We start from the raw sequence: 23370 nt of genomic DNA, 5'->3' as shown, positions 1-23370 counted from the left end.
CTGGGGCAATTCACTTCTGAGAATTAGCTGTTCATATTTCATTTATATACCTTACACATGGGATGGAGGAGGTATGTTTGACGTATGGTGTCTAAAAGGAGATAAAGCTTTGGAATGCTGTCCAGTCATTTGGCTGTTCTCAGCAGGATATCCCATCTGTAAAGAAAGTTGCAACAGTGAGAAGTAAGGCATCTGCTATTATGGTAAGATCTTGCACAACTGAACTCTTCTAAATGTGCCCCTTAAGCAAATAATAGATGTCTTTCTAGTCTCACATTGCAGTATTCCAAACCCTTGGGTTTTCCTCTCTTGCTACCCTTAAACCAAGCTATTCACCTTCCCACCTTCTTTCCTCATCCTCAGAACGACAGTGAGAGAATCTTACACTTCCTTGATGCATACAGACCGCTTAGGTTTTAGCTTGACAAGACAAAGTCTGTCAGGAAATCAGACCAATTATTTGGCTCCTTTCATCCCAGGGCTCTGGGGAAAGCAGTGACAAAGCAGACCATTTCTACCTGGATTTCCAGGGCAATTTCTTTTTGTTATGCATACCATGGAAAAGCCTTAGGATCTAGGATTAAAGCACACTCCACTAGAGCTATGGCTTCATCTGGGGCTTTCTTTAAAGGGCTGGACTCTGCCTCCATTTTAGAGGCAGCTACATGGACCTCTGTCCACACCTTTACCAAACATTATAGATCAGATCATATTTCCAAATCCAGGGCTGGATTTGCCAGGACAATCCTTCATGGATTCCTAGAAAATAGTTACAAGCCTCCACCCACTTCTTCCCTTTGAACTTTGGTACTCACCCAAAGGTTTGGAGTACTGCAGCATGAGAATAGAAGGACATAGAATAGTTGTATAAAATATCATAACCATAAAATGTCCTTCTCTTCCATGTTGTTGCAGTATTCCTTCCCTCCCTCTTCCATTAAACCAAACTGTCCCTTCTTGGATGGCACTGGACTTAGTTATCCTGAGACAAGGGTGCTCAGTTCTGAGGTCTGGTATGTGCAGACGTCACTCTTACAGCCCACATTCCCTTACCCAACATCAGATGTCCCACGTAGAAGCTTTTGTATACCTGTCAGACGTTTGGGTAGCAAGAGAGGAAAACCCAAGGGTTTGGAATACTGCAACATGGAAGAGAAGGACATCTATTGTCATGGTAAGATTTTACACAACTATTCTTTATTAGTTCTCCTGTATATATATTTTTTTTAAATCTGGAGGAATAATCTAAAATTAACCCTTCAGTTTCTCCTTCTCTTGAACTTGCTACATTTCTCTCTCAGTTACACTGAACATCAAGGTTGCTCATTTTTTATCCTCATCTGCAAAGAGGGAAATTCCTTAAATCCCTTACAGGGGCCCAGTATTTCCAGTCTACATCCCTGTCGTTTTCCTTTTCCACTGTTCCCAGGTTATTCATAGGATGCATTGCCCATTTCACATCATTGCCCTGAATCTTTGTCTTGGTCTTTACTGGTACATGATATGAAATATTTATTGGTTGCATTTCAGAGCTTTTAATTAAATGCCTGTGCTTCTGTGAAATGTAATTCCTATCTACTGCAGCTCATCCACTGCACTTGGGGAGTATATAATGTATGAGCTCCTGCTAGTAAATTCACATCTTCCATTCCAAATGTTCTCATTTCTTATGAAACATACCATCTTTTGTTAAAGTTTCCCTTCTGGGTTCCCCAATTCATCCTCACTATTCTAAATCAAATTCAAGTCCCCACCTATAAATAACATCTTATTGCCTAGCCTTATGTTATATTGCTGATGATAAGACTGTACAAGCTCCAATCTCATTCCACCAGGGGCACAGAAGCTACTGCAGTGTGGTTTTTTTTTTTTTTTTTTGGGGGGGGGGGTGGTACCCAAGACATCCTTGAAACAGCTATGTACTACTTAGTGCACACCTTTTTTCAAACACTGTAGACGGAGCTTTCAGTCTAGAGGCAAGGTGGCATTTGCTTCTGTCATTCTGCAGGCTCCTCCAGTTCTCCATTGAATCCTAGCTGACTGAACTCCTATGGGGGGAAGAAGCTTTGGGAATTATCTCTGTGATGATAACTGTGACAGTGAGCCATGTAAAACATTTTGCAGTTGTTTAAGGAACTTAACATATCAGTAGATATTCAACTGGGATATCTGTTGCAGTACCATTTTGGTCCCTTCTTCCTTTCCTGCAGACATCCTATGGCCAGAGTGGTTTCTAGGCTCCTTCCTTCAGCTCCTGTTGCACCCTTTTAGGACACCCCCCCAAAAAAAAAAAAAACTAAGGAGAACCACACTTCTGGGTTAGTTTTCTTGGCTGCCCTCAAGTGTCAAGTTTTGGTTGGATCTCTCTTATTTAAGAGGTTCTCCACCAGCCACTTGTGGTGAAACAAAGAAGGATGGCATGGGCTGATGTCCCTGTAGACTTCACAGGGAAGGTGAAGTCATCCCAGCAAGGTGAGGATGTCTTGTGTCTGGAAGAACCAGCTGCACATCTGGAGTCCACCAGCAGCAGAGATCCTTACACTGATGAATGCAGCAGTGATACTACTCATGAATATATTATTATGGCAAGTTCATTGTACAGTTATACTTTTCTTTTGGTCCGTTCTCTGCTCAAAGCAATCAGCTGGTGAATGGGCAAGGTCCTTCCTGTTCACATCCAACAGATCATGTTATCCTGCTGCCTGGGCTGAAGCTGTGGTGACTGATATATGTTTTGCTTTGGCTGGTGAGTGCTTTTTTTGATCATTTGGTCCCCATCTTGCCTAGATTTACACGTCATCCTGAAATGAGACGGTAGTGCCTTGCTATCAAATCATTCAGTAACAGTCTTAGAATTATTATTAAGGTAGTTACCAAAAACAATGCATTAATAAGGTGCATAAAAAGGGCAATACTTGACTGTACCAGCCTTACTTCCTTTAGTGGCTGTCATTGAACAGAGGAAAGCAGCATACTGACATATATCAGGTAAGCTACTGAGTGCATGTGGATCCTTTCCCTCTCACATCTTTAAGGGGCATACTAAAGTTTGCATTGTTCTGCGTTCCATGCTGTTGCTTGTCTTTCAAGGTGTACTTGGTTCAGCATCAAAGTAATGTATCAAGAGGGTTGGAGGGAGTCCTGGTGGATTCATTTGTTTCATTTCTTATGATTCAGAGAGCTATTCTGAAGCTAATTTAGTTTGCTCCTCTCATTCTGTTGTTAGACATTACAGACCACTTTTTTCACCTCAAGGACCCTCTGACACAGCAAAAGACAGATTTTGCACCTCTTCATACATTTGTCTTGACAGTCTGTTGGGAGAGTTTTTGATTTTTGTTTTCTCTCTACAAGTAGTAAGGGTCTGGTTGAAGGGTAGAAGAGCTGGAATTCTTGCCTGATGAAGTGGGAAAAATAATTTATTGGTTTAAGGCCAGATATTGAAGTGGAAGCCAGTTCCTTACTGATATAAGAGCACATTACTTTCTGCTTCCTTGTCTGGTAGAGCTTTTTTTTGCTTAGTCTGAATCCCAGTCTAGGATCCAGCTGATATGGAGTTCCCATGGAGGGCTGGACCTTTTTTGGATCCAGCATTTTCGGGTCTGGAGTCGGGTCTGGCGTGGCTTCATTCTGATCCGGAACTCTCCCCGGATCCGAAGGTTTGGTTGTTTTTTCCAGTCTCGAGCCATTTTCATTACCATGTCTATGATCTGTCTGTTGAGCATTCCTGGACCTTGTCCTCACTGCTTTGCTGAAGCATGCTGCTGTGTCTTGGTTTTTCTGGACCAGTCAAGCTTCTACATCCGGCACGTTTGTACTTTAGGATTTCAAGCCCTTCAGGTAAATGTGTACCAGAACAAGTCCGGTTGTCCTGGTGAAGTTTGAGAAGCAATCCCTGTTTACGGTCTTTGCCCTTCTTGCCCCCCTTCCCTCAAGTTTTTGTCAGGCTTTCCCACAGTTCTTGCTGCGAGAGTTCAAAGCATTCCTCTCAGCTGTCTGGTCTGTCTTCCTGGGATCTCAGAAATTCTGACAGATCACTGGGATGACCTGTTGATGCATACTTTTGAATTTCTAAGCTTAAATCTTTCAGAAGGCATGTGTTGGCACACTCGGGTTGTTCGAGTGGCTCCTGACTTGTTACGAGCTATCCTTGGGACTGTTATTTTTAGGGCTTTTGTCCCCAGTCTATCAGTCTTGTTCACTTCTCTTGCACTGAGAGCTCAGCATGCTTTGTGGCTCTGTTTCTTCCCATTCAATGAGGTCATACCTCTCAACTGTCCAGAATCTGCAGAATGTCCAGTTTTTCTCCTCTTATCTTTGATTTGTTCCTCATAAAATTAGTGGTTATCTAGCAAATCATTGAGGATCAAAATATCTAAATAATATTAAATTATGACATATATTTGAGTTTCAGACTTCACTTCCTCAAGAAAATACGTAATAATCCAAACCTGTTGTTCTGACATCTTTCTGAGTTCATAGGAGGCATTCTTAAAATCTGTCCCTCTTTTCTTTCTTGATCCAGAATTCTGTATTCGGAGCCGAAGAGTTATGATAGACATTTCTAGCTGGGTCTGGTTGGTCCTTTCAGAATCAGTGTGTGGACTGTTTCTCCAGAGTCTTAGGAGGAGGTTTTAATGGAAGACAGCACCCCAGGGGCAGAGGGGGTCCACAAAATCAGGGCTACAGAGAGCCTTTTTCTGATAGCCCTATCAGCGTTCCTGTTGTGCTGCCCAAATGCTCAGCTCTGGAGGCAGTTGGGGATTTCTCCCTACACCCGGGCACCTGGAGCAGTCTCACAAAAAAAACCTGGGTACTATGCATAATAATTAGAGGTTAGTACATCCCCTTTTTCCTTCCACCACTTTAAAAAAAAATGGTCATCTAAGAGGTCCCAAATGAGCAAAGAGGATTTTAGTGCCAAAAAAAAAAAAAACTGGGGACCTGAGACCCATTCTGGATCTAAGCAACCTGAACCTATATGTAAAGAAGTCAAAGTTCCGGATGGTTATGGTTTAGTCCAGCCTACCGCTGTTGCAAAAAGGCGATTGGATGTGCTCTGTGGACTTACAGGACACATACTGTCAGATGCTCCAGAAGTCATCTGAGCTTTATGCTAGGAGCCAGTTACTACCAATTCAGAATTCTGCCCTTTGGACTCTCACCACAGCCTCCTAGGTTGCTTACCAAATGCATGGCAGTAGTCATAACTCACCTGAGACTAAAAGGATTCAATGCGTTCCATACCTAGATGACTGGCTTGTTATTGTCCAACCAAACATCAACTTAATTCAAGCCAGAAACTACCTGTTCCAGATTTCTATCTCCCTGGGCATCACCATAACTCTAGCCAAATCAGCCCCCCTGTCCAAAAATTGGAGTTCATTGGTGCTCTTGCTGAACACTACAAATCAAATGGCATCATTACCTCCTCATTGCATAAAAATGTTTAGAGCCAAAGTATATCAGCAGGCTGTTTTTGTCTTCTTCCTTCCCCCACAGCCACTTTCACTGGGGATGCTTCCCAGCTCGGGGACTGGATTGCATATCAATATTCTGAAGATAAGTGTGGTCCTCTTAATGTTACAGGCATTTCCTAACATTCTCCCCCCTTGGGACTGTTACAGTTCAAACAGACACCATGTCAGTAGTCTGGTACATCAACAAACAAGGGGGAGCCCATTCATATCCATTGTGCAGAGAGGCCATGAAGGTTTTGGGAATGGGCGATATCTTCAGATCGCTTTCTACTTTCAACACACATAGTGGAAAACTCCAACGCTCTTACAGATAAACTCAGCAGGCCCATCCTGACTCCCTCATGAGTGGCCCCTCAGTCAGTCAGTAGCATACTTGATTTTCAGTCTTTGGGGCTAACCTTGCTTCCCCCTAGAACAAGTACAGCAAGGACTGTGCCCTGACCCCGCCTCTGGGGGAGTCCTCAAGCGATGATCTGGTTCACAATTGACCCTCTGGTCTCCTTCATGCCTATCTCCTTCTACCATTGATTCCGTAGTTTCTCCAGAAAGGAAGAAAGCTGAAGAGTTTAATAATCCTCATTTCCCCCTACTGGCCTCATTAGATATGGTTTCCCTTTCTGTGGTCTCATCTGAATTATCTTCCGTGGATTCTGGAACCTAAACGGAACTTCCTATCACACTCATCAGAAACTCAACATCCTTTCTCAGTTCCTACCTCAGCTATCCTTCTGTTTCTTACTTCACTTTTCAAAGAAGGGGCTAGTTTGTCTGGCACCCATATCCAACTTTCATGCTGAACAAGTTTCTAATTCCCTGTCTACATCTAGATTATGTAAGGCATTTATGAAGAGATTTTTCTACTTAGATCTCTGATAAAAGATCCAACTCCAACATGGGATCTCACTGTGATTCTTCAGGAAATAACTCAAAAACTCTTTTAGCCAGCCTAGCGATTATGAAATGAAATTTCTTTCCTGGAAAACCATCTTTTTGGTAGGCATTATGACAGCAAAAAGAATTTCCGAACTTCAGCCCTTGTCATCTAGGCCTACTTGCATTATTTTTTTTTTTTATAAGGATAGAGTATCCCTTTCCCTCCATACCAATCCCTCCTTTATGCCTAAAGTAGCCACAGAGACTAATATTAACCAGTCTATTTAATTACAAGTCTTCTTTCCAAAATTTTCTAACAAGGGAGAATATGTTTTATATCTTCTTGATGTTCAAAGACAATTTTGATTCTGCCTTCATAGAATAAAACAGTACAGAAAAACTGAACTGCGTGTATCTTTTTGTCCTAACTGATTAGGCTATGCAGTCTCCAGTGTTACACTAGCCAAATGGATTAAGGACTGTATTTCACTAATTTATTTAAAAAAAATGGTCTGGAATTGTCTCAACCTCCTAAAGCCCATTTTACTAGATTTATGGTTACATCATCTGCTTTGTACTCCAGACTGTCGATTGATGATATTTGTGCTGCAGACACTTGGTCAGAGACTCGTACCTTTGTGTCTCATTACAATATGGACATTATCTCCAGAAGTAGAGCTTCTTTGTTTCGACAGTGCTTTGGCATATCATTCCTTGAGGCCACCCAAGAGTAACATAACTGGGGACTCTGACCCAATAATGAGGAAGAACGAAAAGGACATCATCAGATTTAGAAGTTATTTACTTATCATAACTTGGCATCTTTGTTGCCCATTTTCATTCTTCCTCACCTTCCCTCCCAACCATCCCCCAACCTAGTGGCTTCTAGAAGATCTTTGTAATTTATAGGAAGATTTATGTTCCTGGTCTGATCCTCTGGTTTTCTTTCGTATCTGTATTGTCTGTTTATCCTGTAAGCAGTAAGGCAGCAAACTTGATCTGGGGAGAGTATTATGGGTAGAGGGAGGAGCTGGAGACTACGATCTAAGTCTGGGAAATGTGGCTGAGTCGGATCTGATGGTTGGATTCGTAACCCAATAGTGAGGAAGAATGAAAATGGACAACACAGATGCCAAGTTATTGTAATTACATAACTTCTAAATATATTTGTGTAATCTGTTCACCCCAACACTACGATGATTAAATCCATTCATTCCTTAATAGTATTAGTTCCACTCTCTACTTTCCCTTAAAAATATTTATAATTTCTCCTGCTTGTGTGTTGCTTAGTTAAGGTGCATTGTTGTAGCCTGAACGGGTTAAGATTTTAGTACATTTGGTGAGATGATCTTAAAGCCATATTGGCCTACTGCACATTAAAACATTGTTTACTTTAAAAATGTCTGTTTAAGAAATTTACCATTTATCCTTAGCTGCCTGTAAATATTGTACTGACGTACAGTGGTAAGGCCTAGTAATGGTATACTTGCATGCTAGGGTTCTGTGGGAGATGAATCTTCTTTCTTTGCCACTAATGTTTATAGTTAGTACATTATCTAGATGTGTGATGTAAACTGATGATGTTAAGTTGTCAATCTCACCTTCGTTCTTGCTGGATGGGTTCGAAGCCGATCCTCCGCTCCGACTCGGCCAATACTAAAGCTCGAGAGCTAATTCCACCGGCTCGAGGCTCCCCTATATCCCACAATGCTAGGCGGTAACTACCCAGATCTCGTTTGCCGCTTAGCTGCGAGGTGCTTTCTTCTACCGGCTCTGGCAGGGTAGTGAGTTTTTTCTAGTTAAAAACTTTAAATCTCTACCCCTATCCTTTTTATTTAGTTTAGTTTATAGTATAGGGTATCCTTTTAGTTTAAATCGGGTCTCCCTCATTTTTATCCCTTTTTTATTCCTTTTTAAATTCTAGGCCTTTGGCCCACTCCCCTTTTTCCCTTTGTCATTCAGTGTGATTGGGTTTTTTTCTTTTTGGTTAAAGGGTGTGTCTGTGTGTTGTGTCTGTGTCTTTTGATGTACAGTCTCCTTTTCTGGGATGTCTAAAGACTCCAAGGTCTCAGGCTTCAAGAAGTGTGACTTGTGCTGTCAGAAAATGTCTCTGACAGACGGTCACACTTCTTGTGTCTATTGCCTGGGACCTTTGCACCTGCAGGACTCCTGTGCTGTTTGCCATGCATTCAGCCCGAGAGTCCTGCAGGAACGCAAAAATAAACTTATTCCTCAAGGCTTATTAAAGCCTGAAGGCCCCTCAACCCAGTCTGCATCGGGGAAGCCTTCAAAGACTTCCAGGCCGTCGGCTCCAGCTTCAGAGCCGTCCGCTGGGAGCATCAAGGCTGCTTCGACATCGGCTCTGGCTGGAGTCAATGTTTCGAAGACTCAAACCGTTACCTCAGCTCCGGCCAGAGCCGAGGTTGCTAAGACTCAGTCGGCTCCGATAGTCTTATCGGAGCCACCTTCTAAGAAGAGGTCGAGGTCCCCTTCCATCGGCTTCATCCACTCGGCCCCGGGATCCCCTCTTCTGTCGGAGCGGAGCCATAGGTCCCATTCCTCTCAGTCCTCCAGGCTGTCCGACCATGACTTACAAAGGGTGGTGAGTAGACTTCTCAAGTCCGAGGCACTGGCCCAAATGCTGCATAGCCCTACTCAACAGTCAGTGGCTATTCCCATCCCTGCTTCTGTTCCTCCTCCGACTCCTTTGAGTTCGGAGCTGGGGCTCGTCGGAGCCATGGCTGTTGTTGCGTCGGAGCCGATACCCTCCTTTTCGGCTCCGTCGTCTGCTCCGATTTCCTCTTTGGAGGGATCTCGGCGCCGAGCTTCCCTCGTCGGCTCCGAGGGGGCGAGTGGCATCAGACCCTTGTCCAACCCCGTTCTCCCTCTCGGAGCGTCGGCGCTGGTGAGTTCGGCTCCAACATCGGCCTCGGAGACATCCCTGTCAGTGCCGGGGGGGGGGTCCTTGTCTCCTCGGAGTGGGGACCTTCAGCCTTGGCTGATCGGGGCGCCTTCGAGGTCATGCGGAGCATGCTAGACCCCGTGTCTACCCCACGGTCGGCTCCGTCAGCTCCTCCCTCTTCAGTGCCAGCGGTGGTTTCTACCCACCCCCTCGTACCAGACCGTAGAGAGCCAGCCCCTCAGGTTTCCCCATTAGGAATATCCTCTTCTTCCGAGGCTTCTCCTGATCCGGCAGGGGAACCCCCTCAGAAGAGACAATGCAAGAGGAAGCACATTGACTCCCCTGAGTCTATCACCTCCGACACCGACTTGGAGGAATCTGAAGGTTCCCCTCGGTCCCCCTCTGAGGATGTCTCTTTTGCTGACATGGAAATCCAAATGAAGGGTAAAACCAAGATGTGTAAAAAAGTACTCCTTTATTCAAAGCGAGTGCGAAGTAATTACAGCTGATATAGTCCCAAGCACAAAATAACGCCACAACAATGCGTACGTTTTCGACTCAATACATACAAGTCTTCTTCAGAAATCAAAAAACCTCTTCTGAAGAAGACTTGTATGTATTGAGTCGAAAACATACGCATTGTTGTGGCGTTATTTTGTGCTTGGGACTATATCAGCTGTAATTACTTTGCACTCGCTTTGAATAAAGGAGTACTTTTTTACACATCTTGGTTTTACCCTTCATTTGGATTTCCAGGGCAGGCAACTTTTTTGGTTTTGGTCTCGTTTGAGCTTGCTTACCATCGCTACTTGGTTCTTTTGCTGACATCCTTGAAATCCTTAAACAGAGGGGGAACTGGCCCGCCCTTAACCCTTCAGAGGACGAGTCGGTCTACCTTGAGGCGTTTGGCTCTCGCCCTTCCACCTCCTGGGTGTCTCCTCCCTTTGACCCCCTCATGGAAGTGGTGGCAAGGAAGGCTTGGACGGCCCCTGATTCAGTGGAACCTACCCCAAGCAGGCCGTCAAAATTTATTACTGCCCCGAAAGAGAAACAGTTCTTATCTAAAGGTGTCTCTGTTGATGCCATGGTGGTGGCCGCAGCCACTAAGAAGGAATTAGCCGATCCTTCGGTACCTGTCCATCCTCCTAATAAGGAGTCTAGGACCATGGACAGGTGCAGTGGCGGATGTTTTCCTCAGCGACCTTTGCCATGCGGTCGCTGAACTACTTGTGTCACTTCACCTGTCTCCAGAGGGATTTACTCAAGGATATGGGTGATGCTATGCAGGATCCAACAGCTGAGGGGTTCCAAGACAAAACGAACTCCCAGTTGGCAACCCTGAATTCGATTGTCAACTCCTCCATGTGGCTTCTCATATGCGGCTGATGGGGTGAGTAGGGCCGCAGGCACAGGTGTAGCTTTATGACGCCACGCCTGGATGCGGCTTTGCAATTTTGCGGACCCTTTCAAGGCGTCCTTCACCAATTCCCCCTTTGATGGCTCAACGTTGTTTGGACCTCAGGTGAAGGATACATTGACTAGGTGCGAGCAGGAAGGTAAGACTCTCTCTGCCGCGGGAGTCCGTTTTTCTACCCCTTCCAGACCTTATCCCAAAGGTCAGAGGAGGGGGGAAATGTGGTTCCGCAAACCACAAGGAGTCTCATCTGACGCACAAAGTCGATTCCCCTCTAGAGGCAGAGGGGGGAACAACAATAGACGCCGCCCTAGGGGCAGAGGTGGTCCGCAAAACCAGGGTAGCAGAGAGACTTTCTCTGATAAACCCTTTCAGCATCCCTGAGGAGCTGCCTGGCTGTCCACCTTCGGAGACAGTCGGGGAAGATTATCACTGTACCCAAAAGCCTGGCTTTCCCTCACTCAAGACAAATGGGTACAGTCTATCATATCCGAGGGTTACAGAATCCCCTTTATTCACATCCCATCCCAACCCAAAGGATCCCTTCCAGACGTTCCACCCAGTCTAAGGGAACAAGCAGCGTTAGAAATATCAAAGCTGCTGTCAAAAAGAGTTATCCAGCCAGTCCCAGCAGACCAGCAAGGATCCGGAATCTACTCCAAATTCTTTTTGGTACCAAAAAAAACAGGGGACTGGAGACCAATACTGGATCTCAGCAAGCTAAACAAGTATGTGAAGAAAACAAAATTCTGGATGGTCACGCTACAGTCCATTCTACCCTTCTTGGGTCGGGACAATTGGATGTGCTCGATAGACCTTCAGGATGCGTACTACCATATCAAAATGCACAGACACTCCAGGAGGTTTCTCCGCTTCAGGCTGGGAGCCAGTCACTACCAGTTCAGAGCCCTGCCCTTTGGTCTCACTACAGCCCCCCCGAGTGTTCACCAAATGTATGGCAGTGGTCACGGCTCACTTGAGACGTCAAGGATTCCAGGTGTTTCCATTTTTGGATGACTGGCTCCTTACCGCCACCACCAGGCGTCAACTTCTTCTATCCAGAGACTTCACCATTCAAACTTGCCAAGCTCTAGGCATTTCAGTAAATTTCAAAAAATCTGCCTTGTCGCCTTGTCAATCTATTACCTTTATAGGCGCCACCTTAGACACAGTTCATCTTTCTGCCAGACTGACAGAGCAAAGAGTATCAGATATCCGCAAACAAGTTTACCTTCTGCTTCAATGCAACAAGATCAAAGCCAGGGTAGTCTTGAAGGTATTAGGACTCATGGCGGCTACCATTACACTCCTCCCCTTAGCTCGTTTTCACATGCGGATCCTCCAGTGGATGCTGTTTTCTCAATGGTCCTTCCAACAGCTCCCGATGTCTCACATCATCCTGCTAACCCAATCATGCAAGAATCACCTGTCTTGGTGGATGACATCACCTCAAGTTCTTCAGGGCAGACACTTCATCCCTCCCACCCCAATCGCCACAGTGACAACGGACGCCTCCCTGATCAGGTGGGGGGTGGGGGGGGCATTATCAGGGTAGGACAGTCCAGGGCACGTGGCAATCTTTCGAGTGCCACTTGCACATAAATGTCTTAGAGATGAGAGCAGTGCTTTTAGCGTTGCAAGCCCTTCAGGACTCTCTTCCCACAGGGACTATTGCAATTCAGATGGACAACATGTCCGTAGTGTGGTACATCAACAAACAGGGCGGAACCAAGTCCTACCCCTTATGTCGAGAGGCACTCAGACTTTGGCAGTGGGCGATTTCTTCTCAGCGGTTTCTGATAGCACGCACATTCCCGGGAAGTCCAACGTGATTGCGGACAAGTTGAGCAGGGCTATTCTCATGCCTCACGAGTGGTCTCTAAAAAAGAATCAGTGCTGGAAGAAATCTTTCGAAGATGGGGCTGGCCTTGCTGCGATCTTTTTGCTACTCCCCAAAACAGCAAGTGTCACGATTTCTTCACCCTCTTCCCTCTATCAGGCCAACCCACCAGAGACGCTCTAGTCCACGATTGGCCCCGAGGACTTCTGTATGCTTTCCCCCCTTTTCCACTGATCTCTCAATTAATTCAGAAAGCTATCGCCTCGAGAATCACTATGATCCTCATTGCCCCTTACTGGCCTCGACAGATATGGTTTCCATTCCTGCATCATTACCTCTTGAAGCAGCCTTGGCATCTGGACCCAGTGCCAGATCTTTTGACCCACCAGTCAGGCCAGCTGCACCACTCCCTCCAATCTTTCAACCTCACAGCATGGTTTCTCCGATTCCTACCCTAGCCAGGCTTCCCTTAATTTATCATTCTTTCCGTAACATCCTGATAGCCTCTCACAAGTCTTCTACCAGAAGGATTTACAATAGTAAGTGGAAACGTTTTTCCTTCTGGGCAGCATCAAAAAATATAGACCCCTTCACTGCACCTATCCAGTCTATCCTAGACTTCCTGGCAGAGCTCTTTCATTTAGGCTCTTCCTCATCTACCATTAGAGTACAACTAGCTGCTATGTCTTTCATGTAGGTGTCTCGGATTCCAGTATCATGTCCCATAAACTCTGCAAAGCCTTTCTAAGAGGTGTCTTTTTGCTCAAGCCCCCAATCAAAGATCCCCCACCTCAGTGGGACTTGAATTTGGTCCTAGCATCCTTGATTCTCCCCCCCTTTGAACCTGCGGCTTCATGCCCTCTTAAGTTGCTGTCATGGAAAACACTTTTTCTAGTAGCCATAACATCAGCTAGAAGGGTATCTGAACTTCATGCTCTTTGCAGTCATCCTCCTTACTTAGTTTTCTGTAAAGACAGGGTGTCCCTCCGGACTAATCCGTCCTTCTTGCCTAAGGTTTCCTCTGAGGCAAATCTAAACCAGACTATCGATCTCCCTGTCTTCTTCCCTGATTATTCCAACAGGTCGGAACAAAAGTTACATTTTCTAGATATTCATCGCCAACTTCGATATTATTTAGAAAGGACTAAACAGTTCAGGAAATCTGACCAGCTCTTCCTGTCTTATGCGGAAGGGAAATTGGGCCTTCCAGTTTCTAAAGTGTCCCTTTCAAGATGGCTTACCTCTATAATTACCTTCATCTATGAAATCAGACATCAAAAACTGCCTTCAAGACCTAGAGCTCATTCAACCATTAGCTACATCTGTAGCTTTTCAGGACAGGCTACCAATAGATTCCATTTGTGCAGCAGCCACATGGGCTTCTCCTCATACCTTTATCTCACATTACAAATTGGATATGGCCTCCAGAAACCGTGCCAACTTTGGTTCCACTGTTCTCAAGAGTCTGTTCCAATAAGCCACCCGGGGTAAGGTGCTAGGGACGCGGTCCCATCCAGCAAGAATGAAGGCGAGATTGACAACTTAACATTGAGAAGTTATGTACCTACCATAACGTTCCATGTTAGTTGTCTTCTTCTCGCCTTCTTTCTTGCGTCCCACCCTCCTTCCCCCCAGCCTGGACAGACCGATAGGAATTTTTGGGATCTTCCATTGGGGCTTCCTTCCCACATGTTCTACCACCTCTATTCTCCCTTTTATGTTTGTGGTAGCTTACATACAGGTTTATATAGAGGTGGGTTCCTTTTCTCTCTTCTCCATACTATGGAGACCAGAATTGCTTGGTTTTAGCTATCAAACGAGATCTGAGTAGTTACTGCCTAGCATTGTGGGATATAGGGGAGCCTCGAGCCAGTGGAATTAGCTCTCGAGCTTTAGTATTGGCTGAGTCGGTGCCGAGGATCGGCTCCGAACCCATCCAGCAAGAAAGAAGGCGAGAAGAGGACAACTAACATGGAACATTATGGTAGGTACATAACTTCTCATTCTGGACCAGAAGTGAGAGGTCTTGGCATCTACAAGTTCTGGTGCTCCAGCTTTAAGAACTGATTGATCTGTCTTTGAAGACTGAGCTTATCCCTCTTAGCTAGGCTGTAAGAAACAGCTGACCATCTATAGAAAACTCGAGCCAGAAGACCAGCCACTTTAAATATAATCTAAAGATAAAGATTTACTGAAGACATAAATATATTCATTCATCTTCTCTTATGAGAAGTACCTTATCCATATGTTCTTTATGCATCCAGTAACACAAATTTGCCTTTTGCTGAGGCTGTAGAGTTGAACCACATCTCCCTCTCTCGGCTATAAGGGAAAGACTGTTAGGTTTGTCTACAAATATCATTTGACATTTGAATTGGAGCATGAATAGAATGTGTCTGACTGTGCTGTCTGCTACGCAGATCTAATCAGCTAGGAAGACCTGTCTGCACAGTCTGACTACTTTCGAAAATACACTCAACACAGAAAGTAGTATTAGTACATGGCAGCAATGGTTTGATCTGTTGATGTCCTTTTCATTCTTCCTCATGAATGGGTCTAGGATTCGATCCTCGGATCCGACTCTGCCACATATACAAGACTTCAGATCCAAATCTCGAGCTCCTCTGTCTACCCATAATGTTGTATTGCATCCCCAACTTCTCAAATCTCATTTGCCGCCATCATGTCAAGATGCAGATCCAGTCTCGAGCAGTGAGGGTGCATTTTTCTATATAATTACGATTAGCTTTGGCTTATCCTTTCCTAATTATTTACTGTTTAAATCATATAGTTACAGTTTTTCTTCTCTCCACCTCCCTCTTTTTGATATTTTTGGTGGTCGCTGGCATTAAGGTGCATCTTTAGCTCTCTCCTTACCATTATTTCTTTAGTGCCTGTCCGGCACATCTTATATTTCTACTGACTTTATTAATATGTATATAAAATTTACTCCCCGACTTGATCAAGGAGTTTTCAAACTGTCTGACTCCATGTCTACAGAGGATCTCGAGATGGTTTCTCCTCATCTCCTCTCTTGTCTTTTTGCCAATTCCTCGATAAGGCTGATCTCCTGTACAGTGGAGGGTGCCTCACAAGCAGCCGGTTTAGGCATAGCTGTTAGGAGACATGCCTGGATGACGCTATGTGATTTCGTGGAACCCTTCAAAGCATCTTTTGTTAATGCCCCCTTCGACAGCTCCTCCTTGTTTGGGCCATCAGGAAAAGATATGTTCATCCACAACAAGCAGGAGGGAAAGACCCTGTCTGCAGCTAGAATCAATTCTCTACTCCTCAACATACATTTTCTATAAACCCATGAGGAGGTAAGAAATTGTGGTTCCGGAGATCTCAGGGACCTTTTCAGGGCTCGTGCGGGCCACTTCCCTCCAGCGGCAGAGGAGGACGTTTCATGGCAAATGTCACCCCAGAGGTAGTGAGGGTCCACAAAACCAGGGCTTCAGATACTCCTTCTCTGATGGGCTGTATCTGTGCTACTGAATAGTTGCTCAACTGTCCATCTCTGGAGGCAGTCAGGGGTCGTTTTTCCTTGCACCTGGACACCTGGAAAAATATCACAAGAAATGTGTGGATGCTAAGAATCCTATCCAGAGGTTACGACATACCCTTTTCCCTTCCACCTCTTGTCCACAGACAAACTTTCCGATGTTCCACCCAGTTGGAGGGAATACGTAGCTCAAGAAATTCAAAAGCTGCTACAGAAAGGGTCATCCAGGAAGGTCCCTTCCAACCAAATAGGATTCGGAAGTTACTCCTACTTCTTTTCGGTGCCAAAGAAAACGGGGGACTTGAAACAAATTTTGGACCTGAGCGATTTGAATCAGTATGTAAAGAAGTCAAAGTTCCGAATGGTTATAGTTCAGTCCATCCTGCCTCTTCTGCGCAAGGACAATTGTATGTGCTGTATAGATCTCCAGGATGCATACTGTCACATCACAATAAGGCAGGCACTCCAGGAGACTTCTGCTCTTTTGGCTGGGAGCCAATCACTACCAATTCGGAGTACTGCCCTTTGGACTCAACACAGCCCCCGAGTGTTTCCCATGGCTCATCACCGCCCAAACCAGGCATCACCTTCTGCAAGCCAAGGATTACTTGCTTGATCTCCAGCTCCTTGAGCATATCAATAAACTATGCCAAATCGAATCTGACTCCTGTACAGACTTTGGAATTCATAGAAACTCAACTGAATACTACAACTCAAGTGGCATCATTACGTCTTCATCGCATCACATCATTGAGAAATCAGGTGCAGGTCATATCATCCATTCCCTTTAGCGAAACTAGTGGTACAAGCTCTTGGATCAATGGCAGCTGCCAATTTGGATCTGAAGTCTTGCATATGTGGCCGTGTCAGATCCGAGTATTGGATCCTAGACCCATTCCGCACAAGATTGAAAGTGGACAACACAAATGCTAAGTTATGATAAGTACATAACGTATAATCTCTTGTAGAGAGCTCTGTCTCTGGTTACTAATTCTTGCAATGATTCTTGGAGCATTAACAGTTTGTTGTAAAAAAAACGTTTTAATTGAATAGTGATGAAATATATTTCTAACTAATCTGGCTGGAATGTTTGATTTATTAACCTGTTTTTCTTCTTTCCATAGACGATGTTGTGTCAAACTATTTTACAAAGGGAAAAAGAGGAAAGCGATCAGGAATTCTGGTCATCTTCTCTTTCCTGAAAGAAGCTGTTTTGCCAACTCGACAGAAAATATACTAATGACGAATGCAACGCCAAAAAGTTGAGTGGAAGTGAAAAGAATCTCAGCTTACACATGTTTAACCTGTTAGGGAAAAAAAAGAAGGACATGGATGAAGTTAAACAAAGAAGAAATGTGGAGGAATTGGACAATGGTCTGCCTCGGTCCTCCATTCAGAAATGTGTTTCTTAATGGAATACAAACACAGAGTTTGCATTGAGCAGTTTGGCAGCAGTCGGTGTCCTAAGAAGATTGAAGTTATTCAGCTGTTTATCGCAAAGGAGCTGAATCAAATAGGTTCTATTTTTCAGAGCAGCTGTATGCGAAGCTTAAGGATAATTGTTGGGGACATTGTCAATGAGAATATTATATGTGCAATTATTTTAAACCTATACAGAGACAGCAGAGCCTATATGGAACTTAATTGTCCTCAAGATGTGCGTTTGAAATGGAGTATACAAAGTGTTGCATTTCTAAATAATAAACCATTTTCTTTTTGAAAATTAATACTCTTTTGTGCCATTTAATCCATTCTGAGTTTTGAAGTTGTGTTTATTTAAGTTGAATGCAAGAAACTTAGTATTATTTCACAATAAAAAAACTGCATAATGTAGTCTTTTAGATACTAATCATAACTGCTGCCTGGAACTTGCTCCCAGGAGTCTGTTGTCTTAGTGTGGAAAATCAAAATGCTTTTTTCCTGTGGAATTTTTACTAGTGGTGACAGGTACGTATTTTCTTTTGGTAAGGCATTTTCATGATGTGCTTAAAAATATGAGTATGAAATTAGGTGCATCCTTCAGAAGCTTAAAACGCCTGCATGCAGATATCTCTATGAAAGTAGTTCTGCTCTTCAACTTTGTGGAAGCCATTTCCCCATTGTTGCATGTGTGTTCTAAGGTCTTGCACTTTCTGTGTAGTTTTAATGTTTAAAATGAAGGAAAAACTCTTCTCTGCATCTGGCTAAATTTTTTTTGTTGGGTGTTGTGGCACAGTGAAAACAACAAAACCAACTGTGTTTGGTAATACCAGATAGTGATGCAGGGTGGTAGAGAGAGGTGCAAAAAAGCTGCTGGATTTCTAAATGTAATAGAATATTATTCAGCATGCTGTTATCTTGCAACTATACTCTTCATAAAGTAATACCATACAGTTTTTTTTTTGAATTTGCTCACAGTGACCTGTCATATCATTGTCCTGGCTGAACATGAGCAGTGGATGGCGCAGTGGTAGCATTCTCTCCTCACAGCAAGAAGGTTCTTCAGTTCAATTCTTGGTTGGGGGTGCCTTCTGTGCGGAGTGTGCATGTCCTCCCTGTGTTTGTGTGAGTTTCTTCCGGGTGCACAGTTTTCCTCCCATGTTACAAAGACATGCATCTGGAGAGTTTCTCCTTGGGCCTCTTCTGAAAATTGGCTTTGTTCCAAGTCGGACTTTCCCGGTAAACAAACATTAAATAAATAAAAATGCATAATTATCATTTGTGTTGCCTTATTAAATATATGTTCTTATCTTTTTAGACTTAAGGGCATCAGTAATGTAGTCTGCTGCCAAGTTTTTAATATTTTAATAACTTTAGTAATCTTTGTAATATGCCATCAGAAATGCAACTTTGTTTCTAGGATAGTGCTGACAGAAAAGTTCAGATTGCATGCTGTGTAAAAGGGAAGCAGAAGATAGCAGACTAGGGAAGATCTGCATAAGTGAAAAATTATGCCCTGTGGTACCAGCAGCCTATGTGACAAAATGCACAGAGTAGTAACCAGCACTGTGGAGAAACATGGTTTGCACTGGCTAAGGACTGGGATAATGTGCTGTTTGGTGCCTAGGCTATGTGAAAAGGAGAGAGAGAGAGAGAGAGAGAGCAGAAGAAGGGTTAGTATATAGATAAATGTTTAAGGGGATTAAATGCACTGCATAAGTGGCTTGGCATAATAAGAGTGGCAAGAGGGAAGCACCAATATGCTAGCATTAAGGTTGGAATGGAAGACTATATCTGCTGGTTATCTGGGGTGTAGAAATCACAAGACAAAGCTAAAAAGGAAGAATGCTCAATAATGACAGTAACATCTGCATACCCATGTAAGAAGCTTACTTACCTGGGAAAAAATGAAATGTCTTCACGTCTGCAAAAAGAAGGAAATGAGGAAAGATACCCAGTATGGAATGGAAGTTTTCTTGGCTTTGCTTTCACCATTGAGGAAGGGATGGAGAAGATGAAGATTCTGGTCATTAATCTTATTACAGTTTGATTCTCAATCACTGATACAGCAATGGAAGCTGTAAGAAATGTAGAGGTCTGGGGTAATCTTCAGTGTAAGAGGCTGCACATTGAGAAGCAGAAAATTACAATGGTGGAAATAGTGTTGGTTTATCAGGGAAGATGTGGAGTGGGATGAAGTCCTGCACTGAAGGAACTTTAGAGGGTAGCCAGTCTGAACTTGAGAGTATGATTAAGGGAGCTGCAAAAGAGAAGGTGTAAATTGGAAAATCAAAATGTGGATGGAAACAGAAAAATTAGGTCTTTGAAAAGCTGGTAAAAAACAACAGAGGTCATTATAAAATCTAAAGCAATCATAAGTAAAGAAATGAATGTAGGAATGATGTATAACCAACACAGATTAAGATATATTACAGGAGTTACTTCACTTTGGGCTTCAGTGAAAGAAATATAAAGAAGCTGGGGACTGGACAAAAATGCGTGAATTAATCCCATCTTTTTATCAAGAAATCTAAAGGTGTAAAAGTACAGGTAACCGCGGCTTAACATCCTTCCGCACAGCGTCCAGTCGCTTTTACATCCATACGTCACTAAGCGGACATAAATGCGATCAGCTGTTGTGCAGAAGGTCATTAAACAAAGTCCTATAAAAACTGTAGGGTGTTCGCTTAACGTTCTGTGAGATAAAACCTATCCCAGACGTTAACCGGCGGTTACCTGTAGAAGGCCCTACTTTGGTCGATCCCTGGTTGGGTATTACTTAAGTTACTATCAGCATACGTCTAGTATCCCAGGATATCTGTGACATAAGATGATTTACATACGTGCCATCCTCTCCAGAGCTTTCCCCCCAACAGTGTTTTTTTTTTTTTTGTCACTTTCACAATATGGATATTGCTGGCAAAGTCTCAAGTTTGCATGCATTAAGCATTCTAATAAGCATCTATATAGCTGCCAGATAACCCACCATGTACTAAAGTAGCATTGTGTGCTACAGCAGAGCATGATAATGATAACTGCCGCAAGTTCCAGAGATTCAACCTGACTACTTAAACCATGGTGAGCAAGAATGTTTCACATGAAGACCATTGGAAGTGCCCTTTCATAGTCTTGTTTCAGCATCATTTCAGCAGCAAAACACTTTCAGGCCAGATGCAGGACTGATCTTTCTTGTTGCAAGTCTTGTGTCAGTTACCCCCAAATTGTTCACTTGGTGAGCTTACTGTAAACCAATGAGGGCTGAAGTCTGAACTGGGCCTCAGGTGAAGGCCTTGGGGGTATGAGGAGGTTTGCTTTCAGTTCACACCATATGAAAAGCATGTGAGGGGTGCATTCCAAGGTTGCCTGCACTGTCTTGCCTTCAGATAGTTGGCTGGAGCTCATATGTGCCCAGTGTGATCCAGGGATTGACGTGTTGGGTCATCTGGGCAATGATTAAGGATACACAGGTCAGGATACTGTCATTCTGGGTCTATCCCCCAGTTACATGTATACAAACATATATTTGCAGACCTCTGTTAAGGAGGGTCCACATGGGTAACCCCTACTAAGCATACTTGTTTGGGCCTGGATATCAGATGCTGGATATTTGTCAGGAGCTTGAGCTGCATATGTGGGAGCTCACCTTTATGGAGTTCAGTATGAAGCCTACACCAGGTTTGGTGCAGGTCTGTCCCTAAACTGAACTGCTGTTAGCTAGTTTACAGTACTGCACTAGTTTTTAATTCCCCCAAACTTCTAGTGTCCTTGCGTGAGTTTGCACCTAAAAGGTGTCATAATGCCCTCAGAGGTTTTGAGGATACAGAGGATCTCAGGGTCACCAACTCGGAGATTAACATGGATGATAAATCAATGCCACCCTGCTCATCTTGAGATGATCTTTCATTTGCATCTTCTCTCAGGCTGCTGAGGAATGACTTAGACTGATGTCCACTGGTCCTTATCCCTTTCCCTAAAAGCACATGGTGAAATTTATGGGGAAGAAGACTGAAGAGCTCCAGGTCATTTCTCCTTTTGTAGCCAGTTATTAGGATTCTTTCTTCACAGCTTAGAGGTACCCTAATTCTGCCTCATTGGTTGCAAAAAAGGCAGTACCCCTTACAAGCTGCTGCCAAGGTAGGAAGTTTCTTCACAAAACACCCCATTTCTGACTTCTGTGTGATTTCTTTTGTCCTGCATAGGTCCCAGAGACCAGAGTATTTTTTGTCACCTTGCCACCAGACAAGGAGTCCAAAGCTTTGGACAGGTGTACCAAGAGTATGTTGCATCCTGTCTTGCTAAGGCTCAAGTCACGCAACAGCTTTTGCTTGTTTCAGTTCCAGGCCTGCGTCTTTGACAGTGCTAGGAATTGCTGCTGAACATAGCTGTAAATGCTGTTGGAAAGGTTTTTTTTTTACTGCTGGCTTCATGTGCCTGAAAGTGACAGATTATTTTTTACCCATTCTGGGCCTCAGTGACTTCAACCAGCACACTAGTATTGGGATGGTCATCATGGAGATCTAAAGCTGTTGCTGTCACATGGTGTTTGGATGGTGTTGCTAGATCCTATTGATTCATTTTCGCACATTAATATTTGAGGTACACACAGGAAACTTCTTCAGTTCACTGAGGGTGGACATCACTTCCAATATTATGGCTTTTGCCGCTTGGACATCAACATACCAAGACTTCTCCAAGGTGCTGGCTGGATTGGCTGAAGCTTAGCAGAACATTCTTCCACTGTTCCTAAACCTGGATAATGGGCTCTTGGTAGCCCTGGACAGGAGCTCTATGAAGGCAGACCTCCTTTGGGTGCTTTTTTGAATGCAATTCCTAAGGTGTTACTGGAAACTGAAAGATTTCCTGTCTGATTATAGCATTGAGGAAGCCCTTCATTGGAGTGGAGTTGGACACTCCCCTGTGACTACTATTCCTGCTAGTGGAAAGGGTCCAGGGGATCATGGCTTTTGGAAACCTGGGTTGGGGTGCAGTACAAAATGAATGCTCAGCTTCTGCTGCACCTTCTCAGCTTTGGTTTATGCTATGGCTCTAGGTGATGGTCACTGTTGATGTGGCACATTGACCCCCATTTGAAGAAGGAAATTGATGCTGATGAACTTCGTGGTCTCATTTCTGCACTTCAGGATGTGGATGTTGCAGTCTGCCATAAAGTGTCACTGGCTTCAGCACACTCTACTTTGTACTCACAGACCTGCTAATGTTGTAATACCTTTGTTGCTGACTCTGAAGTTGTAGGCTATCCCCATGTATCTGCGGGTGGGACTTCCCTTCATCTAGCTAAACTGTTGACAATTAACTTCTCCAATGATGGGCTTTGGACCTCACCTGGATTCTTTTATGGTGCAGAATGTTAGGTCACCCTGGAGAAAGGGTGTTTGGCTGTGCTGCTGGCCCTGTTGTTATTTGAGAAGCTGCTGTTAGGTCCTTTCCTCATCCAGTGTGTTAGCTAGTCCTTTTTATGGTAACAGAACAAGCAAGTTAGGAGCACAGTGTCATAACAGTATGCAGAGAAAAGATGTTGATCTTACATCTGGCCATAAACTGGGGCATCCTTCTGTTAGCAGTTCGCATCCCAAGAGTAGTAAACAGCCTGAATTCTTTAAGCTGGGCTTGCAGCCCTGTTCTGTAAAAATTCTGAAATTATGAATTCATTAGAATTCACCAACTACTTCACCTAGCTGTACATAAAGATCTGTTCTCTCTCTCTCTGTCTCTTTTTTTCTTTTTTTTTATTATACAGTTTCCCTACATGCAGATAGCATGCTCTCTCACCACCATCCCTGATAGAACCTTCCTGAATATTAACATCCAAGAAAGAAAGGGATGCTTGAAGCGTGCCTTTATGTTCTGAAACTACATTGTAGGTCTTCTGCCAAAACGCCATTATTTACTGCAATTATTGTGTTTTTAACTGAATTC

At 43.9% G+C, this 23370-nt stretch overlaps 1 protein-coding gene across 1 annotated transcript in view; it reads left to right on the top strand.

Moving 5' to 3' along the window:
• The window catches only part of TEX261 (testis expressed 261), a 719138-nt gene extending 701397 nt beyond the window's left edge, over positions 1 to 17741 (top strand). The window contains exon 6 of the mRNA XM_044064069.1: positions 17139 to 17741. Coding sequence (XP_043920004.1) covers positions 17139 to 17254 — 116 coding nt within the window. The 3' untranslated portion in view covers positions 17255 to 17741. The remainder of the gene's footprint in view (positions 1 to 17138) is intronic.
• The last annotated feature ends 5629 nt before the right edge of the window (positions 17742 to 23370 follow it).

Source organism: Protopterus annectens, chromosome 2.part2 (genome assembly GCF_019279795.1).
Source record: "Protopterus annectens isolate FY-2018-M chromosome 2.part2, PAN1.0, whole genome shotgun sequence".
Taxonomy (NCBI): domain Eukaryota; kingdom Metazoa; phylum Chordata; order Ceratodontiformes; family Protopteridae; genus Protopterus; species Protopterus annectens.
This window is presented reverse-complemented; position numbering and strand designations above follow the sequence as displayed.